General features: G+C 38.7%; 1 protein-coding gene across 1 annotated transcript; it reads right to left on the bottom strand.

The window, feature by feature from the left end:
- Positions 1-1,703: 1,703 nt before the first annotated feature.
- On the bottom strand, positions 1,704-19,367 carry deaf1 (DEAF1 transcription factor). Its single transcript, XM_072386480.1, has 13 exons — positions 19,137-19,367; positions 15,506-15,603; positions 13,986-14,112; positions 13,764-13,913; positions 12,636-12,775; positions 12,410-12,475; positions 12,164-12,208; positions 10,774-10,897; positions 10,312-10,440; positions 5,127-5,425; positions 4,919-5,017; positions 3,722-3,808; positions 1,704-2,189 (listed from the first exon to the last, which is right to left on the bottom strand). The coding sequence occupies exons 1-13, from the start codon at positions 19,333-19,335 to the stop codon at positions 2,088-2,090; spliced, it is 1,665 nt and encodes a 554-aa protein (XP_072242581.1). The 5' UTR covers positions 19,336-19,367; the 3' UTR covers positions 1,704-2,087.
- Between the last annotated feature and the right edge of the window lie 648 nt (positions 19,368-20,015).

Genomic DNA, 20,015 nt, shown 5'->3' with positions numbered 1-20,015 from the left:
AGAACTGGTTAGGCAACCTAAAGAGAAAGTAGAAAAATAGAACTAAATTCATAATTAGGCCTAACTCAGATAAAATGAGAACTTAAACTGAGTAAAGTCAAAGGAGATACCAGGGACTAAACAACCAATATAAGAAACACAGGTACAAAATTATACCTCAACTCAAATAGGTTGTATTGATAAATAATGGTAAATGACTTTATTTTTCTGAGATCTTGGGTTAATTTTGGTTGAAAAGAAATTGAACCGCTGCTTGTGTGTGTGAGGTTGTGTATGTAAAAGTGTTTGGTACCATCATATGATTGTTTTTTCCAATCAATCTGTAGGCTGTAGAATGATAAATATGTTGAAGTGAGAATGTTTGTTTTATTTTATTGCCAATAAAAGATGTTACTGGGTGTTTCATTTGTGTGAACTTTTTTTTCTCTTTTACGGTACACATTTTAAAGATTTGTGTAGAACAGACACATGAGTGCCGCTGGGTCTGACACACAGCAGAGTCAAATGTCATAATGTCTGAAATAATTAAAACAGCCATATTGATGGAATGCTGCTTTGGACAGTTGTCTTACTGACAGCTTCTCCAAACATTGCTACTATCACTACTACCTCCAGTAGGTCCTTGGGCAAGACCCCCTTAAAGGGGAACTCTGGCATTTTTAAACCTAGACCTTATTTCTGCCATGAAATACGTTCATCTACTCACCGAGAACAGTTTGGTGAAAGTCGGCGTCCTTCGGAAGATGTTTAGATTCCTCGAGATCCATATAACGGAGTGAACGGGGCTTAGATGATGCAGTCTCTAAATAAGGCATTATCTATCTTTATTTCACCAATACTTTAAGACGAATGAATGAATGAACGTATACTATTGCACTGTTAGCTCATAGCTGCTGTGTTGTTGTTATTGGCGGCTATCGGGGGGCTTATAGAGGGCTTTCTACACACTCGTCTAATGAGATGACGTCATCGAGGCGCTCCTGCAGCACAGCTTATTTACTCTTCCAGTTACAGGTTTATTGTTCCAGCTGCAATAGCAGTAGGCGTCTGTGATGCTTAAAATGTGTTTCAGGGGTGAACAAGGCAAAATTTTTGTATTCTGACAAGCAGCAGTCACAAAGTGCTGACCTGGCCACATTATTGCTGCAAACAACAGTCGTTCTCCTAGTTAGAGCCTCAAGCTGACCAACAGCAAAGTTCCTCTGTCATTTGGTCAATTGTGGAATTGATCAAATGAGCAGGAAAGGTTTCGTTATGTGGTCCTTTTCATTTTTAGAAGTGAGTTATCAAGCGTTTGCTATTTATTACTTGAGAAATGAACACTGCTTGAACTTTAAACTTAAATTTCTGTAGCAAAGTGAAACGGAATCAGAGAAGTTACAACTCCTTAGTGAAGTAAAAACATTGATAACAAAATATGTGAACCAACATTTCTTTAATTAGAAAAAGACAGATGTGTTTTTGAATTCCATGAAAATAGTTCAAAAGGTAACCATAATGCTGCCAACACGTCCATTATAATATAATAATGTGAATCTGAATGACGACTACAAAGAAGGAAATAAAACAAAGCAAAGAGTAGCAGGAAACTTTTTACAGACAAGAAAGTACCTAAATTACCCAAGACGGCAGTTTTTCTATCAATAAAAAAAACAGACTGCAGTTAATTTAATTTCTCCTTAAGCACCGGCCAGTGGCTGGGGTTACTGTATGATATGCTCTTCCTTTTATTGATGTGCCTGGCCTGTATATAACCAGGACTGTCTGTGGAGATTTAAAGCTTTTCATTCAGAGCAACAAATCAACAGACAGAAGACAGTTCCTCAGTGAGGAAATTAAATGAAAACAACTGTACTCAATATAAAATAACTTACTAAATGAACTAGTAAAGGTATGATCATTAAAAATAATAACTCAGTCTGATTTAACCATTTTGACATGTATGTATTGCTTTGATAATATGATACATTTTTCTTGTGGTAAAACTTTTTCACACTATTGATCTCAGTATTTGCAGCATCTGATGGCATGAGAAGCTGAATGAAGAGCAACTTTGATACAGACTTTGGACAAAGTCTGTTACATCCTCACTTCACTTTGTCAATGTCAATGTCTGTGATTGGCTCCTCCTCCTGGACAGCCATACCCCCCGCTGACTGACAGCAGGAGTGTTGATGATCTTTCCAGTCCTGAAGAGAAAAAAAAGGTGATGTAGGATTCTTTAATGTTGATGTATGTAGAATGATATGATGCATGAGTTTGGTCTTACAATATCTCACATAATATTCATGAGAGCTCCTGAGTTGCCCCTGAGAAAACTGTATCACACTGATGTAATATATGTCTTCAACTGTTATAAGATGGTAAGGCTATGTATTTTTCTAAAGCTAATTTACCAAGATAAGTCAGTTTGTTAATATAAATTAATCTTTCTCGTACAGGTATGTGACGGAGTTCTGCAGGATTCTGTGCATGGACAAATCCTTTTCATTTTATACATGCTTCCATTAGGTAACATTAATAGACAGCATGGCATACATTTCCATTGCTATGCTGATGATACTCAGCTGTACTTATCTATGAAACCATTTTTTGACCAGGATTTGTCCTTCGACTCATATAAAACAGGACTGCCTCCTTTCACCTTTGTAATATTGTCTAAATTGGGAACATCTTGTCTCTGAGCAAAGGAGAAAAACTCATCAATGCATGTGTTATTTTAAGATTGGACTACTGTAGTCCTTTATTATTTGGCTGTATCAAAAATCTTCTAAAAAGCCTCCAGCTGATCCAAAATGCTGCAGCCAGAGTTCTGATGAGAACTAACAGGATAGATCATATTTCTCCAGTTTTAGTTTCTCTTCATTGGCTCCCTGTTAAATTCAGAAATAAAATTCTGCTCCTCACATACAAATCTCTGAATGATCAAGCATACCATCATATCTTAGCGATCTAATCGTGAAATATTTTCATGCAGGTTTACTTGTGGTTCCCAAGCTTCTAAAAGTAGAATGGGAGGCAGAGCCTTCAGTTATCAGGCCCTTCTCTTGTGGAACCAGCTGCCAGTATATATATTGGACACTCTCTCTAACTTTAAGCTAAGGCTTAAAACCTTACTTTTGACAAGGCTTATAGGGATGGTTCAGGTGACCCTAAGAAATCCCATTGTTATGCTGCTATAGGCCTAGACTGGTGGAGGACCTCTCATGATGCACCTCTCCTCATTGTGCTCTCTTTACTCTCCATGTACACATAATATTATTGTTGTCATCAACTTCATCAGCTTGTATTTCTCTTTCTCAGCAGGTATCCCTTGCCTGGTTTCATGGAGCTTGTTTCTTTCCTGCCCTCTCAACCCCCAGCTGGTTGAGACAGATGGCCATTTTTCCTGAATCTGGTCCTTAGCCAGGCAACTCTTTTTTAAGGAGCTTAATTTTATTTTGATTATATTATGGTTGTATTACAATGAATTGTATTTTAATTGGCCTGAATTGGACTGTACCTTTGAAGTGCCTTGAGATGAAATTGTTGTGATTTGGCGCTATATAAATCTAACTGAATTGAATTGAATCATTAGGCAGGTGTCTTTTCCTCACATGTAACTAACTATAAATCAAAGACAGTCATCTGTTCTGTCACATTGTTTTTTCCATCATATTGCTTCATCACTGTAAGAGCATGGTCATATGTAAATAATTTAGGCTACCCATGTGAGTCTTACCTTCCTCTGACAGAATGTGGAGCAGTAGTTGACTTTGTGACAGCCTGTACACTCGCTCATTGCCACCCGTCCACAGTTCACGCACATCTGCAGCAAGTGAGGACACAAGAGAGCAAAACAGATGACAGAGGTAATTCTGAAATATGTGCCATAGGTTGACTTTTTTCATCCACCTTAATCTGCTATGACCCATGTTTACAAACCAATCAATGAAAAGGAAGTGGTACAAAACATACCAGCCGATTCTTATTTTAATTACTATTATTTAATTACTACCATTGTACATTATACTACTACTGCCCTCTGGGAGGCGCTATATGAGCCTCCGAACTATAAGCTTCTTCCCCACAGCTGTCACACTCCTGAACTCTGCCTCCTGACATCTGAACAACAACGGTGGACTGTATCCCCATACACACACCTGGACTACTGTATATACTGTATAGATAATCTACTCCTGTTCATAAATACTCTCCCATACTTATATATATTTTTTTATAGTTTGTTTATACCCCCTTCAAATTTATAACCTGTTCATAGTCTGTATATACTTTTACTTTATTTACATATATAGCATATTTACAACTCAACTGTACATTTGTAATATATTGTTTACATCGTTTATGCATTTAGCAGACGCTTTTATACAAAGCGACTTACAGGTAGGAAGATAGGGTAAGGGGGTTATATATATGCTATATATATATTTATATTTTTTCTCAAGGATTTCAGGATGAATGCAAACTGCATTTCGTTACTTTGTACTTGTGACATGTGCAATGACAATAAAGTTGAATTCTATTCTATTCTACATACACACATACATATGCATATATATATATACATATCTATAGACATATACATATATACGTGCATATATGATTTTAAGCCCTTTAAGTGCTAATTTCTTAAAATTTTACACTTGTTTACTGTACTTGTCTGGTTCCAGTCAGCATGTGAATACAATGTGGCTCTGCAGCACGAAAAAACTGATGATACTATAGTTAAGTCGTGGAAAAAACTACAGCTTTGAAGTTTAAAAGGAGAGGAGGGTGTTTGTTAAAAATACTTTCTCCAGCTGCATTTTGGGAAAAGTAGGATTGGGTGTTTCTTGAGCTTCACTCCAAATGGGACAGACAAACAAGAAATTGTGTGCATGTGTGTCGGTGAGAGAGGGAGAAGGAGAGAGTCTCATACATTTATGATAATCTCTGTGATGTCAGAGCTCCTCTTGGCCTCAGAGTCATCCGGGTGCTGAAACGAGATCTGGTTCTGAAATGAGTGACTAAGACCACACTGAACAGACATAAAACACAAGACACACAAAATTATGATAAATTTAGAAATATGATCACTTTAATGTCTAATCCTCATGATTTCTGGTTAAGGCAGATCAAAACCTCACCTCCTTACTGCTTCCCTGGCCTTTGACCCCTACAACCTCCCCTGCAGAATTTTTGGCCTGTTCGATCAGATCCTTGAGCTGCTGGACATTATTAAGCAATGTGTTGGCCATCTCCTCCAGGTATACCCAGGTGCAGGTATTCCTCTGCCCATCACTCACCATTGGTCCTGTACCCCCCACAGGCCCTACCTCAAGCCCCGTCACCAGTGTTGCTGAAGGAGACGATGCCGCAGCTGCCACTGCAACTTTGGCTTGAATCGGCTGAGGAGTCACAGCCAATGCCGGCAACGCTGTCAGCACTAGGAGAAAAAAGAAAATGCCCAGAGAAAAATATCAGAGGTTTGGCATGAAATAAGAGGAAGATGTGAAGCATGGGTCAGACAAACTATTTAACTTTAACTATTCAAACTCCAGAATGCTTCAGAGACCGAGTCCAACGAATTTACTCTAATACACTCACATACACAACAGGCTGCTGTCAAAGATTAGTCTCACTTGGTTCATCTGACAATTATTTTTATAATGGTTTATCTCTAGACCTTTTCAAAGTCTTTCAAATTTTATGTACTAGCAACATCCAAGCTTCAGTACAGTAAAACATCCTGGCATAGGTTTTGTGTACTGAAAGGAAGGAAAATGATTGAGTTCACACAGCTGGATGTGAACCTAGAGGTCAGGCATTATTTACTGAATAATGCCATGGATAGTCAGAGGTTTAAGAAGTAGTGGAGTCTTATTGCCCTTTTTGGTTTATCAAACACCAGATGTGGCAAATTTTTGGATTGTGTCTTCGTGTTTTACAGTCCAAGCTGAGATACCTGCTGGAGGAGCATTGCAGCAGCTGAAATGAAAGAACACCATGACCTGTACCATAAGTTTGTAGTCAGAATGCAAGGGTAGGGTAATAAATATTCCTCTTCAGCAACTGCAACATATAAAGATATTCACCATCATAATATTGCTAAAATCAGGAACATCCTGTCTCAGGGTGATGCAGAGAAACTAGTTCATGCATTTGTTACTTCAAGATTGCACTACTGTAATTCTTTATTATTGGGCTGTCCCACATATTCTCTGAAAAGCTTCCAGCTGATCCAAAATGCTGCAGCCAGAGTTCTGATGAGAGCTAACAGGAGAGATCATGCTTCTCCAGTTTTAGCTTCTCTTCATTGGCTCCCTGTTGAATTCAGAATAGAATTTAAGATTCTTCTCCTCACATATAAAGCTCTTAATGACCGAGCTCCATCATATCTTAAAGATCTCATTGTAAGATATTTTCCTAAGAGAGCACTTCGCTCCCAAACTGCAGGTTTACTTGTTGTTCCCAGAGTTTCTGAAAGTAGAATGGGAGGTAGAGCCTTCAGTTATCAGGCCCCGCTCTTGTGGAATAAGCTGCCAGTAAATGTACGGGAATCAGATACCTTTTCCACTTTTAAGATTAGGCTTAAAACTTTCCTTTTTGATAAAGCTTATAGTTAGGGATGGCTCAGGTAATCCTGAAACATCCCATAATTAAGCTGCTATAGGCTTAGACTGCTGGGGAACCTCATCTGTCACACCTTTCCTCACTTTGCTCTCTTTTTCCCCCTGTTTAATTTCTCAAATGATTTTATGTACATGTGACATTATTGTGGTTATTAACTTGTGTTTCCCTGTTCCAACAGGTATCCTTTGAATGGTGTTATGGTGTTTTTCCCCCCTCTATTCCCTCTTTTCTGTCTTCTCAAACCCCAGCTGGTCGAGGCGGATGGCCACCCTTCCTGAGTCTGGTTCTGCCAGAGGTTTCTTCCTGTTAAAAGGGAGTCGTTCCTTTCCACAGTCATCACAGGCATGCTCAGGACGGGAGATTGGACTGAAGACAAGTTTCGGTGCAATCTGTTGGTTTCCTTAGCTAGGATATTATTTTTTGAATTGGCTCGATATGAATTAATTGGATTATGATTACAATGAATTGAATTCCAATTGGCTTGAATTGGACTATATTATTTAAGTGCCTTGAGATGACAATTGTTGTAATTTGGCATTATATAAATAAAATTGAATTGAATTTAATTTAATTGAATTTAATTAAAAATGAACTGCACAGTTTAGTGAACGGAAGTGGTCCAAGAACTCACGCTTTTGGAAAGGTTAAGTTGATTAGCGTTCCAAGCCTCAGAAATGAACAATTATTGGCAAATCTAAAATTGTTGGCACTAACTGCCACTTTCACAAGATACGGAGAGTGAACTGAAGGTATCTGCAGGTGTGATTCTCACTGTGAAGCATGTGATTATGTGGGGGAAGGCTTGGCTGGTGTTGTTGTTGGGGATTTTTTTAGAAATCAAAGAAACACTTGAATCTAACTGAGATGGTTTGAGATGAGTTTGACCATACAGTGAAAGAACAACAGTTATCTAGTGCTCAACATGTTCAGGATCTTGTTCAATACTGTTGGCCAACAGACAAACCAAAACAGTGAAGATTAGCGATTAATTATGTTGACCTACATACAAGATATAATTTCTGATTTAAACCAATGATCCTGGAGTCACTGGCTACTCGGAGCTCCAAGGACTCAACATTTCCAGAATAGATGTGAGTGCTATCACAGGTACATGGATGGTGGATATTTGAAAACTTTATTGGATTCTTGTGGTTTCTATTCAGACAAAAAAGTGTTCAGTAATTTTCTAGACAAAAGCTGTTGTTTGACTCTTGATTGAAAAAAGTTAGTGGTATTAAAAGAAGAAAAATCAAATTAGGAACCAAGACAAGTACCAAGATCTAATCATTTAATTCAGCCTGGTGTTGTGAAATGAGAACGCAATACCCTTTCTGCTAAAAACAGAGTTTTCAGTGTTTGTACCTTACTGCTGTCTTGCTGCTACATTATAATTTGGATGACACAGAAATTTGTTTAAATGTTGACAGTCTCATCTGACCAGCCTTCAATGATGAAAGAGTGCTGAAGCAGCGACAATGAGTGGTGCAGCAAAGGATTTTTGGATTCAAATTTGCTAATGGAGTTTGTCAGACTTCTCCCCTCACCTTTCCTAACTCTCCGCTACAATCACAAGGAATCAAATTTTATTATCTGTTATGAACTAATTTCTATGAAAGTCTCCAGTCTTAAATATACTTTGTTCAGATGCCAATGCAAAATTTAGCACTTTTGCAGATTAAAATTCTAGTTATGAATCCTATCCTGGCTTTGTTCCTGTTCGAGACATGAACATTCATATTTCTACACAGGGCAATTACAGTACCCAGGTTTTTAATCACATTCTCACCCCCTGGCCTTTACAAGTATAGAAAGTTAACAAGTCTAGGTGAAGTTTTGTCAAATCAAGTGGGTCAGTTGGGGATGAAGGCCATCTGCATATCATATATTCCAACTCGATCCAAATGTACACCAGACGTGCATGTACACGGCAGAAGCACGTCGTGGATCGGATCGAGCGTTCTGCGCATGCTCGAGATTTTTTCCCACGATCGTCACCCGGAAGTCGAAGGAGACGATATCACTGTTGTTGTCGCCGCCGTCGGAAAGAAACAAACAACGCGATGGAGAATGCGCCATTGTGCATCACGTTTGTGCCATAACCATGCTTATCACAAACTAAATGTAGAGGGACGTAGCTTCATCTTTCTCTTTGTTCGCAATCTTTCTCGCATACCTGAGTTTGTTGTTGTTGTTGGTGGTAAAGAACGTCAACTGGAAGTGGCTCTATTAGTGATAGTTGAAAAGGGTACAGCGCCACCTATCGTGACATGCTTTGTATCAGTGATTCGATTAATTCACCGCCATATATCCAAGGATAATTACCCTTGCTCAGATAAGGAGCATAACCTAACTATATCTATAATTGAGTTAATCTCATCATGTAGACCCACTGAGTGAGTCATGGTTGTGTTTTGTTTTTTTCTTAGTTTCCAAGTGTGCTGTACTGACATAAGGCACCCAATTGTATGCTCTAAAGCACAGAAAAAGTCATTTGTTTCATAATAAGTCTCTGTTAAAGTTGCAGTGTGTAATAGTACAAGGATTTAGAATAATTTCTTGTAAAAATTATTAGAATCTAATCTCATAATTAAATTAATTGTTATTATAACCTATGACTGAACCATTTGTATCTCGATATTTATATTTATATCTCTAAAATTTGTTTAGTAGGTCCTTCCACACGAGAGAAGGACCATATTACAGGCATAAAAGAAACATAGAAAAAGAGTACTCTTCAGAAGGTAGCAAAGAGGAAACAATGGAAGGAATCAGTAGTTTTGGATGTTGTTTAAGTAAGAAAAAATTTAAGAAATGGAAAAATCATACTCAAACCCGTTAAAGAAATGAAAACATGAAGAGGCAAAGAAAATTCAAGACAGGCCAATGCAGAAAACAATTAACACTGATGTGGCTTCTTTATATGTCAGTAATTGTTATAAACTGATACTTAAAACAAGAACAGTAAAGGTGCATGTATTCTGCTCAGTTCATCTCCTGATCACATCCATCCATAAGTGCATTTTGATATATGTGATAAAATTTAAAACTGACCAAAATATTACTCACACTGATTTTTCTCATTCTATCAATCTCAGTTCGTTTAAAAATTAGTTAAGTATTTAAATTCCCACCATCCAAAAACATGCATGTTAGGTTAATTGGTGTCTCTAAAATTTTCCTTAGGAGTGAGTGTGAGTGTGCATTGTTGTTTGTCTCATTTGTCTCTGTGTGGCCCTGTGATGGACTGGTGACCTGTCCAGAGTGTACCCCGCCTCTCGCCCGATGACCGCTGGGATAGGCTCCAGCCCCCCTGCGACCCGACCGACGGATTAATGGATGGATGGATGGATGGAAGTATTTAAAGTTCTAATTTAGTTTTAATTAACCAACAAAAACATACTATGCTGATTTAGAATAAACTGGAAACATTCCCTGCTGCCATTTGCCTACCTGTTGAAATTACGTACATTTCTTTAGGTTCTGGACTGTTGGTCGAACAAACATATATCTGTAATATAATCATCTTTAAATAAAGAGAAAAAAATACCACTAATATGAGATTAGTAAGTAAAAAATGTGATATTCTTGTGCAACAGGCTTCTGTAAAAAAGAAGGCTTGATCAGCTTAATATTCACTTGTGGGCCATTCTGACAAACAAAGGTATGGAGTGAATGAGTTGTATCAGTGAGGGACCCTACCTGTGGTGCTGGCAAACACTTCAGTCTGTGCAGCACCGTCTGAGATGATAGCAGCAGTATCACTTGCTGAGGTACGGTCAAAGGTCAAGGTGCCAGCAGTGGTGAACTGTCCTGATGGGGACACTGTGACTGTTAGAAAAGGACAAATACATAGCCAAGTGCTTAACGACAAGGTTTAAATGGTCAAATGGTTAAATGGTAAATGATTAGTATCAAGGTACACAAAATGGTACTTTCTGGAAATATATAAATATTTCTTAGATTCAAATGACTGATATCCTAATAATTTCTAAAGTGACAAAGATAAAAACAAGTTGCCGTGAGTGTGAGTGCATTAAGTTATGAAGCAGATTTAACATAAACGTGTTGATTCTGAATTACAAACGTTTATTTCTGCTGTTGTGTGGCACACAAACTCTGCCACTCCTCTAATCACACATCAGACTGTGGTCTGTGACTTACATGTGGTCCCTGGAGTCAGCGTGATGTTCTTGGAGGTAGGAAGTTCCTTTTTGGCAGGAATGACAGGAGGATCTGTGTCTTTCTTCCGCCTCTTATACGGGACGAAGAGGCGGACTGGGCCAGTCTGAACAACACATCATGACAATGATGCATTAAATCAGAGACAGTAAAATGATTGTTGATTTTTTTTGTTGCTAATACAATGCCTACAGATAATTCTGAAACTTTGTAACACATGATAATTTTTACATCAACGTACATTAATAACTGCTTAACACCAAGTAAGAACATATTTTTTTATTTTTTTTGCAAATGTATATCACTTCAAAAACTGAAATCTCTCATTTACAAAAGTATTCTGACACTTTTCTTCGGTTACTGACAGGCCATGTTTATTCTGTTTGTTTTCTCACTCCTTAACCTGACAGAATATAGTAAAAAGAAGAAAAATGGCACCCCCGTTAGCCTAAACAGTGGAACAGTATTCTTATAAGTAATATGTCCCTAACAAATTCTCTACTTCTCTTCTAATTAAACCAACTATGTTTAACAAATCCCAGTCTTCAGACAGCAGTAATTTAACAAACGTTCTTGCCTGAACTGAAGTGTCACACTAGTAAAGCAAAACCCAAACAAAGTGTTAAGTCTTTCAAAAAGCTCAAACAAAGCTGCTACAACGAAGGACATATGTATGTATGTAACATAGAAAACAGGAGAAACATGCATGTGAAACACAAACTTAACTGTCTCAACAGAGCTCCAAACATTGTGTCTGATGAACACCAGAATGTGCTCATTATCTGGCTGATAAAAATCCCTACAGTAAAGCAGTGTGATGACAGCATCATGTTTTAGGGTGTTTCTCAGCTCCAGGAAAAGGGAAACTGGTCTACAGAGGAAAGGATGAAAGCAGGCAAAATTCAAAGAGGGTCCTGAAAAAGACTCGATGCAGACATCAGTGACCTAAGAGTGGAGCGACACTGGAGTGGCTTCAGGTGGCTTAACTGTCACAGACTGTAACCCCCACTGAACATCTGTATATGGCAATATCTAATGGAGATTGGGAGGGTCTGCCATGAAGAATAGAATGAAGTACCCAAATCTGGGAATAGACACATATCCATGAACACTTGAAGCTGTTTGAGCTGACAAAAGCGCTTCTCCAAACTCGTGAATTATGGGTCTGAATCCTTCATAGATGAGAGATTTCAGTTTGGATATTTCTTTAATTTCACATGTTTACTAGTTGTTTCTGTGTGTGTGAACTAAAGGGACAAATTACAATTGTATAAATTCAAGAATGAAAATTTTAACACAGATAAGGTGTGTTAAAAATAATATGAATATTTTCTGAAAGGACTGACTACTGAACAAATAAATAAAACCCTACCATACTAATATTTTCTGCTGTCAGGGACTCTCCCGCCTTTGCAACCTATAAAAAAGAAACAGAGAAAAATACTAATAAAAACATCAGTGATATGTTTTCAAAACTGTCCAAAAGGCAGCTTAAATAATCACAGTTGAGAACTTATTCCATTACTGATTATTCACTGATTTTTTCCATCCATTCTTTTCCAGATTATAGCTTGTCCCTAATGCTGTGAGCCGACCAGGAGCAGTCCTGCTTACTCACCGGTGTCAGATCATCACAACAGGCTGCACAGGTACAGGAAGCAGCATGAGGGTTAAGGATCTGCTCCTTATAACATACAAACACAAATATTTAAATTTCATGTACAATTTAGGTGCAGCATTTTGTTCAGCATAAACTGCTTAAAATTAAAAGCACTTTGATCACATATTACAGTGCAGTTCATCAGTTGCACCGAGTACAGCAGTTGTTCAGTACAGTTTAATACCTGTATGAGGCAGAGCAGAGGTCTGCCAGCGTATCGGATGCTCCTCTTCCAGTCTTTGCTGCTCGCTCTTCCTGCTAGACCTTCAAACTCAGTTGGAGTGAACCACTGCTGGTTGTGTTTGATGCAGCGACCTTTACCCCCTGAACAAAATTCAACAATGTCAGTGTAGCTAGCAAAAGAACAAACTGCTCAAAAACTAGGGCTGGGCACATTAACGCATTATTTTTTGCGTTAGCTAATGAATTCATTATTGCGGACAATTATCTGTCTCCCATTAACGCAGTTTTTATTATTTATAATTTTTATTGTGAACATCTGTTGCTCACCGGCTTTTATTTTAAAAAAGTCCATCGTGAGCGAGCCTAGTATGTTGCTTACTGCTGCGGTGCTCACAGGAAACAGTCAGAAAAGAAAAGCGGGCTAAACAAACATGGAGAAGGTTACAGAACTTTTACATGACCATATTCATTTCAAAGTTCTTCCAAACGGCGCAGTCAACAGAGCCAAAGTTATTTGTAAGCACTGCAATGTTGAATTGTCTTATCACCGGAGTACTTCGATCATATGACTGTACAGTTCCAATAAAAGTGCGTTATATGCTACATTTGAATTCATTATTGGATTTCGCGAATAACAATGCGATTAATTGTGATTAATCACAGGAAATTGTACGATTAACGCGATTAAAGAATTTAATATTTGCCCAGCCCTATCAAAAACACATTAAAAACAGAATCCTGGGTGTAATTTTCTTTCGAGAGAGAAAAGGCATCCCTATTTCCCCACACTAAAGAGGTTGAGTGGCTTCATCTTTTTCATTCTGTGTCTGCTTTTCGGATTCATGGATAACATTACCTGAATAAAACAGTTGAATTTGACAAGATGTTAGGCCTTAGAGGGGCACTGATGACATACTATGCAGACATTGTGCTGGAGGTTATACCACAAGTCTTTTGCGGAGCAGTAGAAAAGAGGACCTTTCAGCTTTGAGGACAGAAAGTAACAACAGTTCAGCCTGAAACTAAAACTGACCTTACCCTGACCAAGCTAATCTGGATGAATAGGTTTGTGAGAAAACTTTGGTTGACAGCAGCTAATGTGAAAGCCTGAGTGAAATGTACAAATCACCTGATCCCAGTCGATTCTTGTACAGGACTCCACTAGTGTTCCTGCAGCGGACCGGCAGCTCGTTGTTGTAGACTGAGGGGTCCCAGTTGTACTTGGAGCAGGAGTCTTTGTCCTGGGGTGGAGTAAGTGGAGTAGGTGGAGTCTGTGGGCCTGAAAGACACACGGGAACAGAAACAGTTTAGTCGAGTTCAGTTTTAATGCCTTTTTGGGACTAGAACATACCTGATGTGATGGTGGCAGCAGACTTGAGGCCAGTAGCTTCCACAATACTGCCGTCAGTGTGAACAACAATCAGAGTGGCCTTCTGGGTACTGAGACCTTCACTTAGCTGGAGAGTGGTTCTGCCACTCTGAAACACACACACAAGCACACAGCACAAGATTAGGTCTGGAAATTATCAACTGTTATGATTTCAGCTGTTAGAGACCAGAGGGCAAAGACCCTGGAGGCTAGTAATTTCATGGTAGTTTTCTTTAAAAGTACTTCAGGCAAGCAGTGTGTGTTTTGTATACAAGTTCAGCTCTAATTCAGAGTACAAAATACAGATGTTATTAATGTACACAAACAATCAAGAAGATGATCATCGGGCATCTGCTGCACAAAATGTTTGAAAAGGGGATTTTGAAGGCAGCAGAAATATAAATCTTCCCTGCTAAATCCAAACCCTGTTTCATTAATGTAAACACAAACACAAATAGCAGGGCATACTGTCTCTGTTTAAGCTTTGATGAGTTTCGAGCGGTATGTTTGTAATCCTTCATATCTTTTCCTTAAAAATGTCAAGAAGGGAATTCTGGAAGAGGACTCGGACGCAGAGTACAGGTTCAGCTGACAAACTTTATTCTTTAACAAACAAAAAAAAAAAACAGGGGAAATCCCAGGGAACAAAAAACACCTCAAAAGAGGGAAGATCGAGAAAGGCTCTAACTAGATGTTCTAACTACTATAGGAGCTCCAAAACAGCAAAAGGCCAACCAAAAATCTCTCTTAATGAGGAACTAGAAAATAACAACACAACTAGTCTATGATAAACAGAAAATGCAAAATGGCAATAAGCCAACCAAAAATCACTCTTTACGAGGTACTAGACAGACTTGACTATGGACAAAGGGCTTGTGTGCAGGACAATCAGACACTAGCACAGGACAAAGGGAGACACAGACTATAAGTACACATGAAGGAAGAGGGGAACAGGTGGACTCAATCAGGAATCAGGGAAGACAGACTGGTGACACGTGAGGAAGGGTAAGGAATCTGAAACGAGAGGAGAGTTAATTTCCAAAATAACAGGAAGTAACAAAACAAACGTGGAGACAGGACCAAAACTCAACTTGACATACCGGTGTGACAAAGAAAGACAGTCATTTTACTGTTGTACTCCCAACACAAGCCAATCAAAATCAGAAACTGGTCACTAATACGTGGCAGTCCAAAGCTTCTCACTCTAAATGGTGCGTTCAAACATTGATCGTTTTAAAAAACAGAATCTCGAGTTCAGTTTTCAGAGTGAACTCGACCTGATAAAGTCTTGGCTATGAATTTCCTGTTTTGTTCAAATAAACCTGCTGTCTGAAAATCTGAGCTTTACTGGCTCTACATTGAGGATGTTCATGGCAAGAGGATTATGCAAATTAAGCTACCCTTTGATTATTTAGCTGTGAGGTGATCTCACAGCCCAAAGTGTAAATATAGGGATAGACTGAGCATGTGCAGCAGCCAGACCGTCAGTGTGTGTTATCTACCAGCACGTGTTCAGGAAGGCTTCCTGACGAGGCAACCGTTGTGGTGAAAACATTGTCCTCTGCAGCCTGGACGTCTGCCACTGTCACGGCCGTCACCTCTGATCAACGACAAGAGATTTGAATAATCAAGTCAGCACATAAAACTTGATATTAGATCACAGTTCTTTGTTAACCTAATTTTCAAACAGGTTGGTAAGTATTCTGAAACACAACCAAAACTTAAATCTTAATTTAAACTTTTGTTTAAACAGACACAATTACAAAGGATATCATTTTCAGTGTCTCCACTAACCAACTTTATTGTATTTAAAAAAACTTAAACATATATAGAGTGCAATTCCTGCAGCTCACTCAAAACTTTAGTAGATAGGCAAAGAAAAACAGAAAGATTTTTACAATGTACACATAACACCATTGTAGAAGATTCTAAAATCAGAAATCAGCAGTTTAACTGGTGACATGTGATTAGGGTCTGCCAAAGACAGCTAAAGCCAGCTGCACCACATCATATGACTCGTGTCAACTGCTGCTACACTAATAGACTAATACACGTTGCAATGCAGCCCGCATTTGGGACAAAATTCCCCATTGTAGTTGTCAGCTTCCCCATTGTAGGCTACATATTTAAAATATACATATTATAAATATGTAGCCAACCAGTTTCTGTCAGGCACAGTATGCAGCCAAGCACTATGACTTGTTCTACTCGACCACGGGCATCAGACCCAGATATATTATTAGATTCTACCTGCTCAGCTAATTCTAACAGTATTTGCACAATTTGAGGGAGCGCCATGATCCGTGATGCGCCCTCTAAAGACCCGGCAATTCAATCAGTTTTACGGCACATTTGCAATGTAATGCAATGCAGATGTGCACACCGCCCCCTATCGAACAAGATGGGTAGTTTGGTCAGTAGGGAGCTGAAGAAGAGATAACGTCACTGTGCTGCACCGCTCAGATTGCTTTTTCGTTTTCGAATCATGGGCAGTACTTTGCGGGCAGACCATGAAAACGAAAAAGCAATAATGTGCAGTCTTGAAGAAGAAAATGCAAATGCAAATAGAATGATTGATTGATAATTTGAGTCAATAATGCAGCCACATTCTTAAAATGAAAAGCATTTCTGCAAATGCATTTTAATTTTCAAATTTTACATTTCAAATCGAATTTTGGTATCTATTTGCTGAGGCATATTTTGAAAATTAAATCTCAAATGTCTATTTCTTTTTTAATTTTAATTAAGTGAAAGATTGAGCACTCTTGAAGAAGAAAATGCAAATAGGATGATTGATTACTAATTTAATTTATGAGTCAAATAATGCAGCCACATTCTTAAAATGGAAAAGCATTTCTGCAAATGCATTCTAATTTGAATTATGGTTACGATTCGCTTCCATACCTGTCGGCCACTGCACTATTATGTCTTTACGTCGCGAGAGGAGTGGAATCTTAACAGGTTCGGCCAGAAAAAAGGACCGCAGCAGCGCACGCAAAATGGACGCGGTTGTTGTTTTTCATATTCAACTTTGATATGTTTGTTTGCTTGTATTATTCATTGAATTTCTTTTGGGCTGATTTGTTAAGCACAAGGTCGGAACCTTGTCAAAGACTGTGTTGCGCAAGGACACTTAATTGGTGGCAAGAATTAAGACCATGAAGCCAAGCTGTTGCACATGGGTTTTTGCTACGCTTGGGAGGTAAATATAGAAAAGTTAATTCAAGAAGTTTCTTTTCTTTGCAATGTCCATTCCTGGAAGAATGTCTGTTTGCCTGTTTTCACCCCTCTTGGGTTTGTGCAGCCAGCGAGGTACGTTTATTATTATTATCATTACATTTTGTCGCGTGTAGTTATAGTTTTTCAGTCTGTGATGTGTTTATTGTGTACTTGTTTTGTTTAGTTCGACGGTGGATTTGAATAAATCGATCAGTAATGAAGAACGAATGGCGTGGTGTATTTCCTGGAGGGACTTTACGATTAGCAGGCAGCTGCTTTTCCTTCTGAGAAGCAGGCGACAACTATGGACTGTTGTGCTGCTGAAATCTTGTTTTCAGCCAGAATGGACACACATTATTCATGCATATGTGCAACAATCAGGATCTCCAGTTCCCAAATTATAAAAAAAAAACTAATGAAAAGGAAGGTTGATGGAACACAACGCCGAGCACGCTTCATCCACAATTTGTTTTGGTTGTGTTGCTGGTATTAACTTTGGATTTGTTTGGATTTTCTACATATAATTCAGTTTAAATGGAAATTATTACCTTTGGACTTGTGCCTCAATGGGTCAATTACAGACGTGTTTTTGTTGCATTTTAGAAATCTTCCACCTTTTCTGGAAATTTAGTTTGTAATAAATTTATGACATGTATGCTCAACAGCAGAAAGAAATGGGAGATGATAAATACCATTGTCAATGTAATCTGTACAAGTATTCCCATTGACACATACATACATCTATCTATCTATCTATCTGGCACTCATGACTCTATCACAAGTTTTCTTTCATTTACTATTTTAGGTAGGCACTGAACACCGTCAACTGGGAGCGCTCCACAAGACACGCTATTGTGGAGATGCTCTGACTACATTCAGTCATGTAGCTTGACAATTTTGCCTTGAAAAACTTGCTCATGTTCATCCATGCATCTTCTATACCCGTTTAATCTCAGCAGTCCTTGGGCGAGAGGCAGGGTACAGGTCGGTTGCTCACATCTTTACACTTTTAACCATTGTTCCTGCTTTCAACTCATAGACTTCAAGACTTTTGAGAACGACTCTATTTGCAGCCTTATATGTCTCAACCCCAAAGATACCACATTAGTCGCTTTTCCTACGGTTGATGCCATAATAAGTTTCCAGAGAGGAAAAGCCTTAGTTTACCCTTTTTGCTTATGTCTCTGACACTGGAACACTGCACTCAGTGTTCTCAGCATGCTAAAGTACCTTTTAGATATTAATTAAATATTATTAAGATGTGTACATTATTATTGTACATAGCTCTTTGGCAGCTATTCATCCAGTCTGCACTCTGCTGACAGGCTGGTCAACCGAGCAACCCTGCCACAATTCACCTGCACCATATTACATTCAATGATGTAACCTTTTAGTGCAGAAAACTAATAGGCATACACAGCTACATTCAGGGATGAATACTATTATTCCCTTTAGTTAGGCTTTTACGCAGTGAAAATACTTTCATGTACATTACAAACTAAACGGAGTGTTTATTGTTTTTGCATTTTTCAACTGAGGCCTCCATCACAAGTTGACTGAACATAGAGTGGTGGCAGAGCAAAAAGCTGAACTGCTGTAATGAGGTTTGGTAGCTCTTTATTGTTATTTATCACTACCAAACTTGAAAACATAGGCTGGTTACTGGTTAACCTAATATGTATACTGTGAAACGTGAGTTAAGTGACATCGGTATGTTAAAATGACAGAATAAGTCAACGGAGTTTGGCACTACGGCGTGCCACTAAATAACGGTGGTTGTGTTAATATATTGTAGTTTAATGTGAGACTACTGGGAACAAGAAATACATTTATCGGAAACTTGACGCTAACGAACCTACTATAATCATCATGTTAGCGTCTCCCGAATAGCACTAGCCTGCTTCTGGTGACTACCTGCGAATGAAGCCTCGGCCTCGTCAGGGTTCGGCAGCGACTCGGCTCTTATGTCGATGTTCCCCGGTTCCGCCATCACAGACATCGTGGTGACTTCGGCCTCCGACTCCGTATCCGAGCCCACTCCCTCCTCTGACGGCTCGCCGATGGGCGGTTCATCCAGCCCGAGCGCCTTCGTGGCGGAGTCGGCCTCGTCCATTCTTCTTTCGAACGACAAAAGCCGAATATGGCCGAAAGACGTGCTCCGAGCTTAGCCGAGCCTTGTACAAAAGGAAGAACCCCCCCCCCCGAATATGGAAAATAAACAATATTTGCCCCCACCTATGGCTAATGTAAGGGAATCAGTCAACGTAATCTGAACAGAGGAAGGCCGCTCTTTCTTTGTTTTTACACGAAGTGTACAAAGGGAGATACGCCGGAGAATGTCGAATGAATACGAATTAACCCGAAGACACACTGCAGTCAATATGCCCAGAAATGATTAACTTCTTTACCAGTTTTAGATCTACCCTTCTTTAAACGTATATCCATATATTCCTGAAGCACACAAGAGGGAGTCAAAAATAGATAGCCTTCCCTTTGACTGAAAAAAAAAATAATCCACTTAACCCATAAGGACCCATGGTGACACGTGTTACAAATGATTGAAATTAAAATTAATTTACCAAAATGGGCAATGTAACATATGTAACATTGCAGATATTTGACTCTTGGTGGTGGTATTTGAAAATAAACTCTGAAAAATCATCATCTATATCGTCATCTATAATTTCTATCTAAGGAAAAATGTGTCTGGGTTCTTATGGGTTAAGTTTGAATGTGAATAAAATAATGAAAAAAATCTTTTTTTTTGTCTTGTAAAAGGACACAATCAGTTTT

This window comes from Leuresthes tenuis, unplaced genomic scaffold, assembly GCF_036924035.1.
Source record: "Leuresthes tenuis unplaced genomic scaffold, fLeuTen1.0.hap1 SCAF_5, whole genome shotgun sequence".
Classification (NCBI taxonomy): domain Eukaryota; kingdom Metazoa; phylum Chordata; class Actinopteri; order Atheriniformes; family Atherinopsidae; genus Leuresthes; species Leuresthes tenuis.
The sequence above is the reverse complement of the archived record's forward strand: the minus strand, read 5'-3'. Positions and strand labels throughout refer to the sequence as shown.

Coding starts and splice junctions, on each gene's coding strand:
- deaf1 (XM_072386480.1), bottom strand. CDS start 19,335: ATGGACGAGGCCGACTCCGCCACGAAGGCGCTCGGGCTGGATGAACCG. Junction 12,209..12,409: donor GTTGTGATGATCTGACACCG/GTGAGTAAGCAG, acceptor TCTTTTTTATAG/GTTGCAAAGGCGGGAGAGTC. Junction 10,898..12,163: donor CAGCAGAAAATATTAGTATG/GTAGGGTTTTAT, acceptor TGTGTTGTTCAG/ACTGGCCCAGTCCGCCTCTT.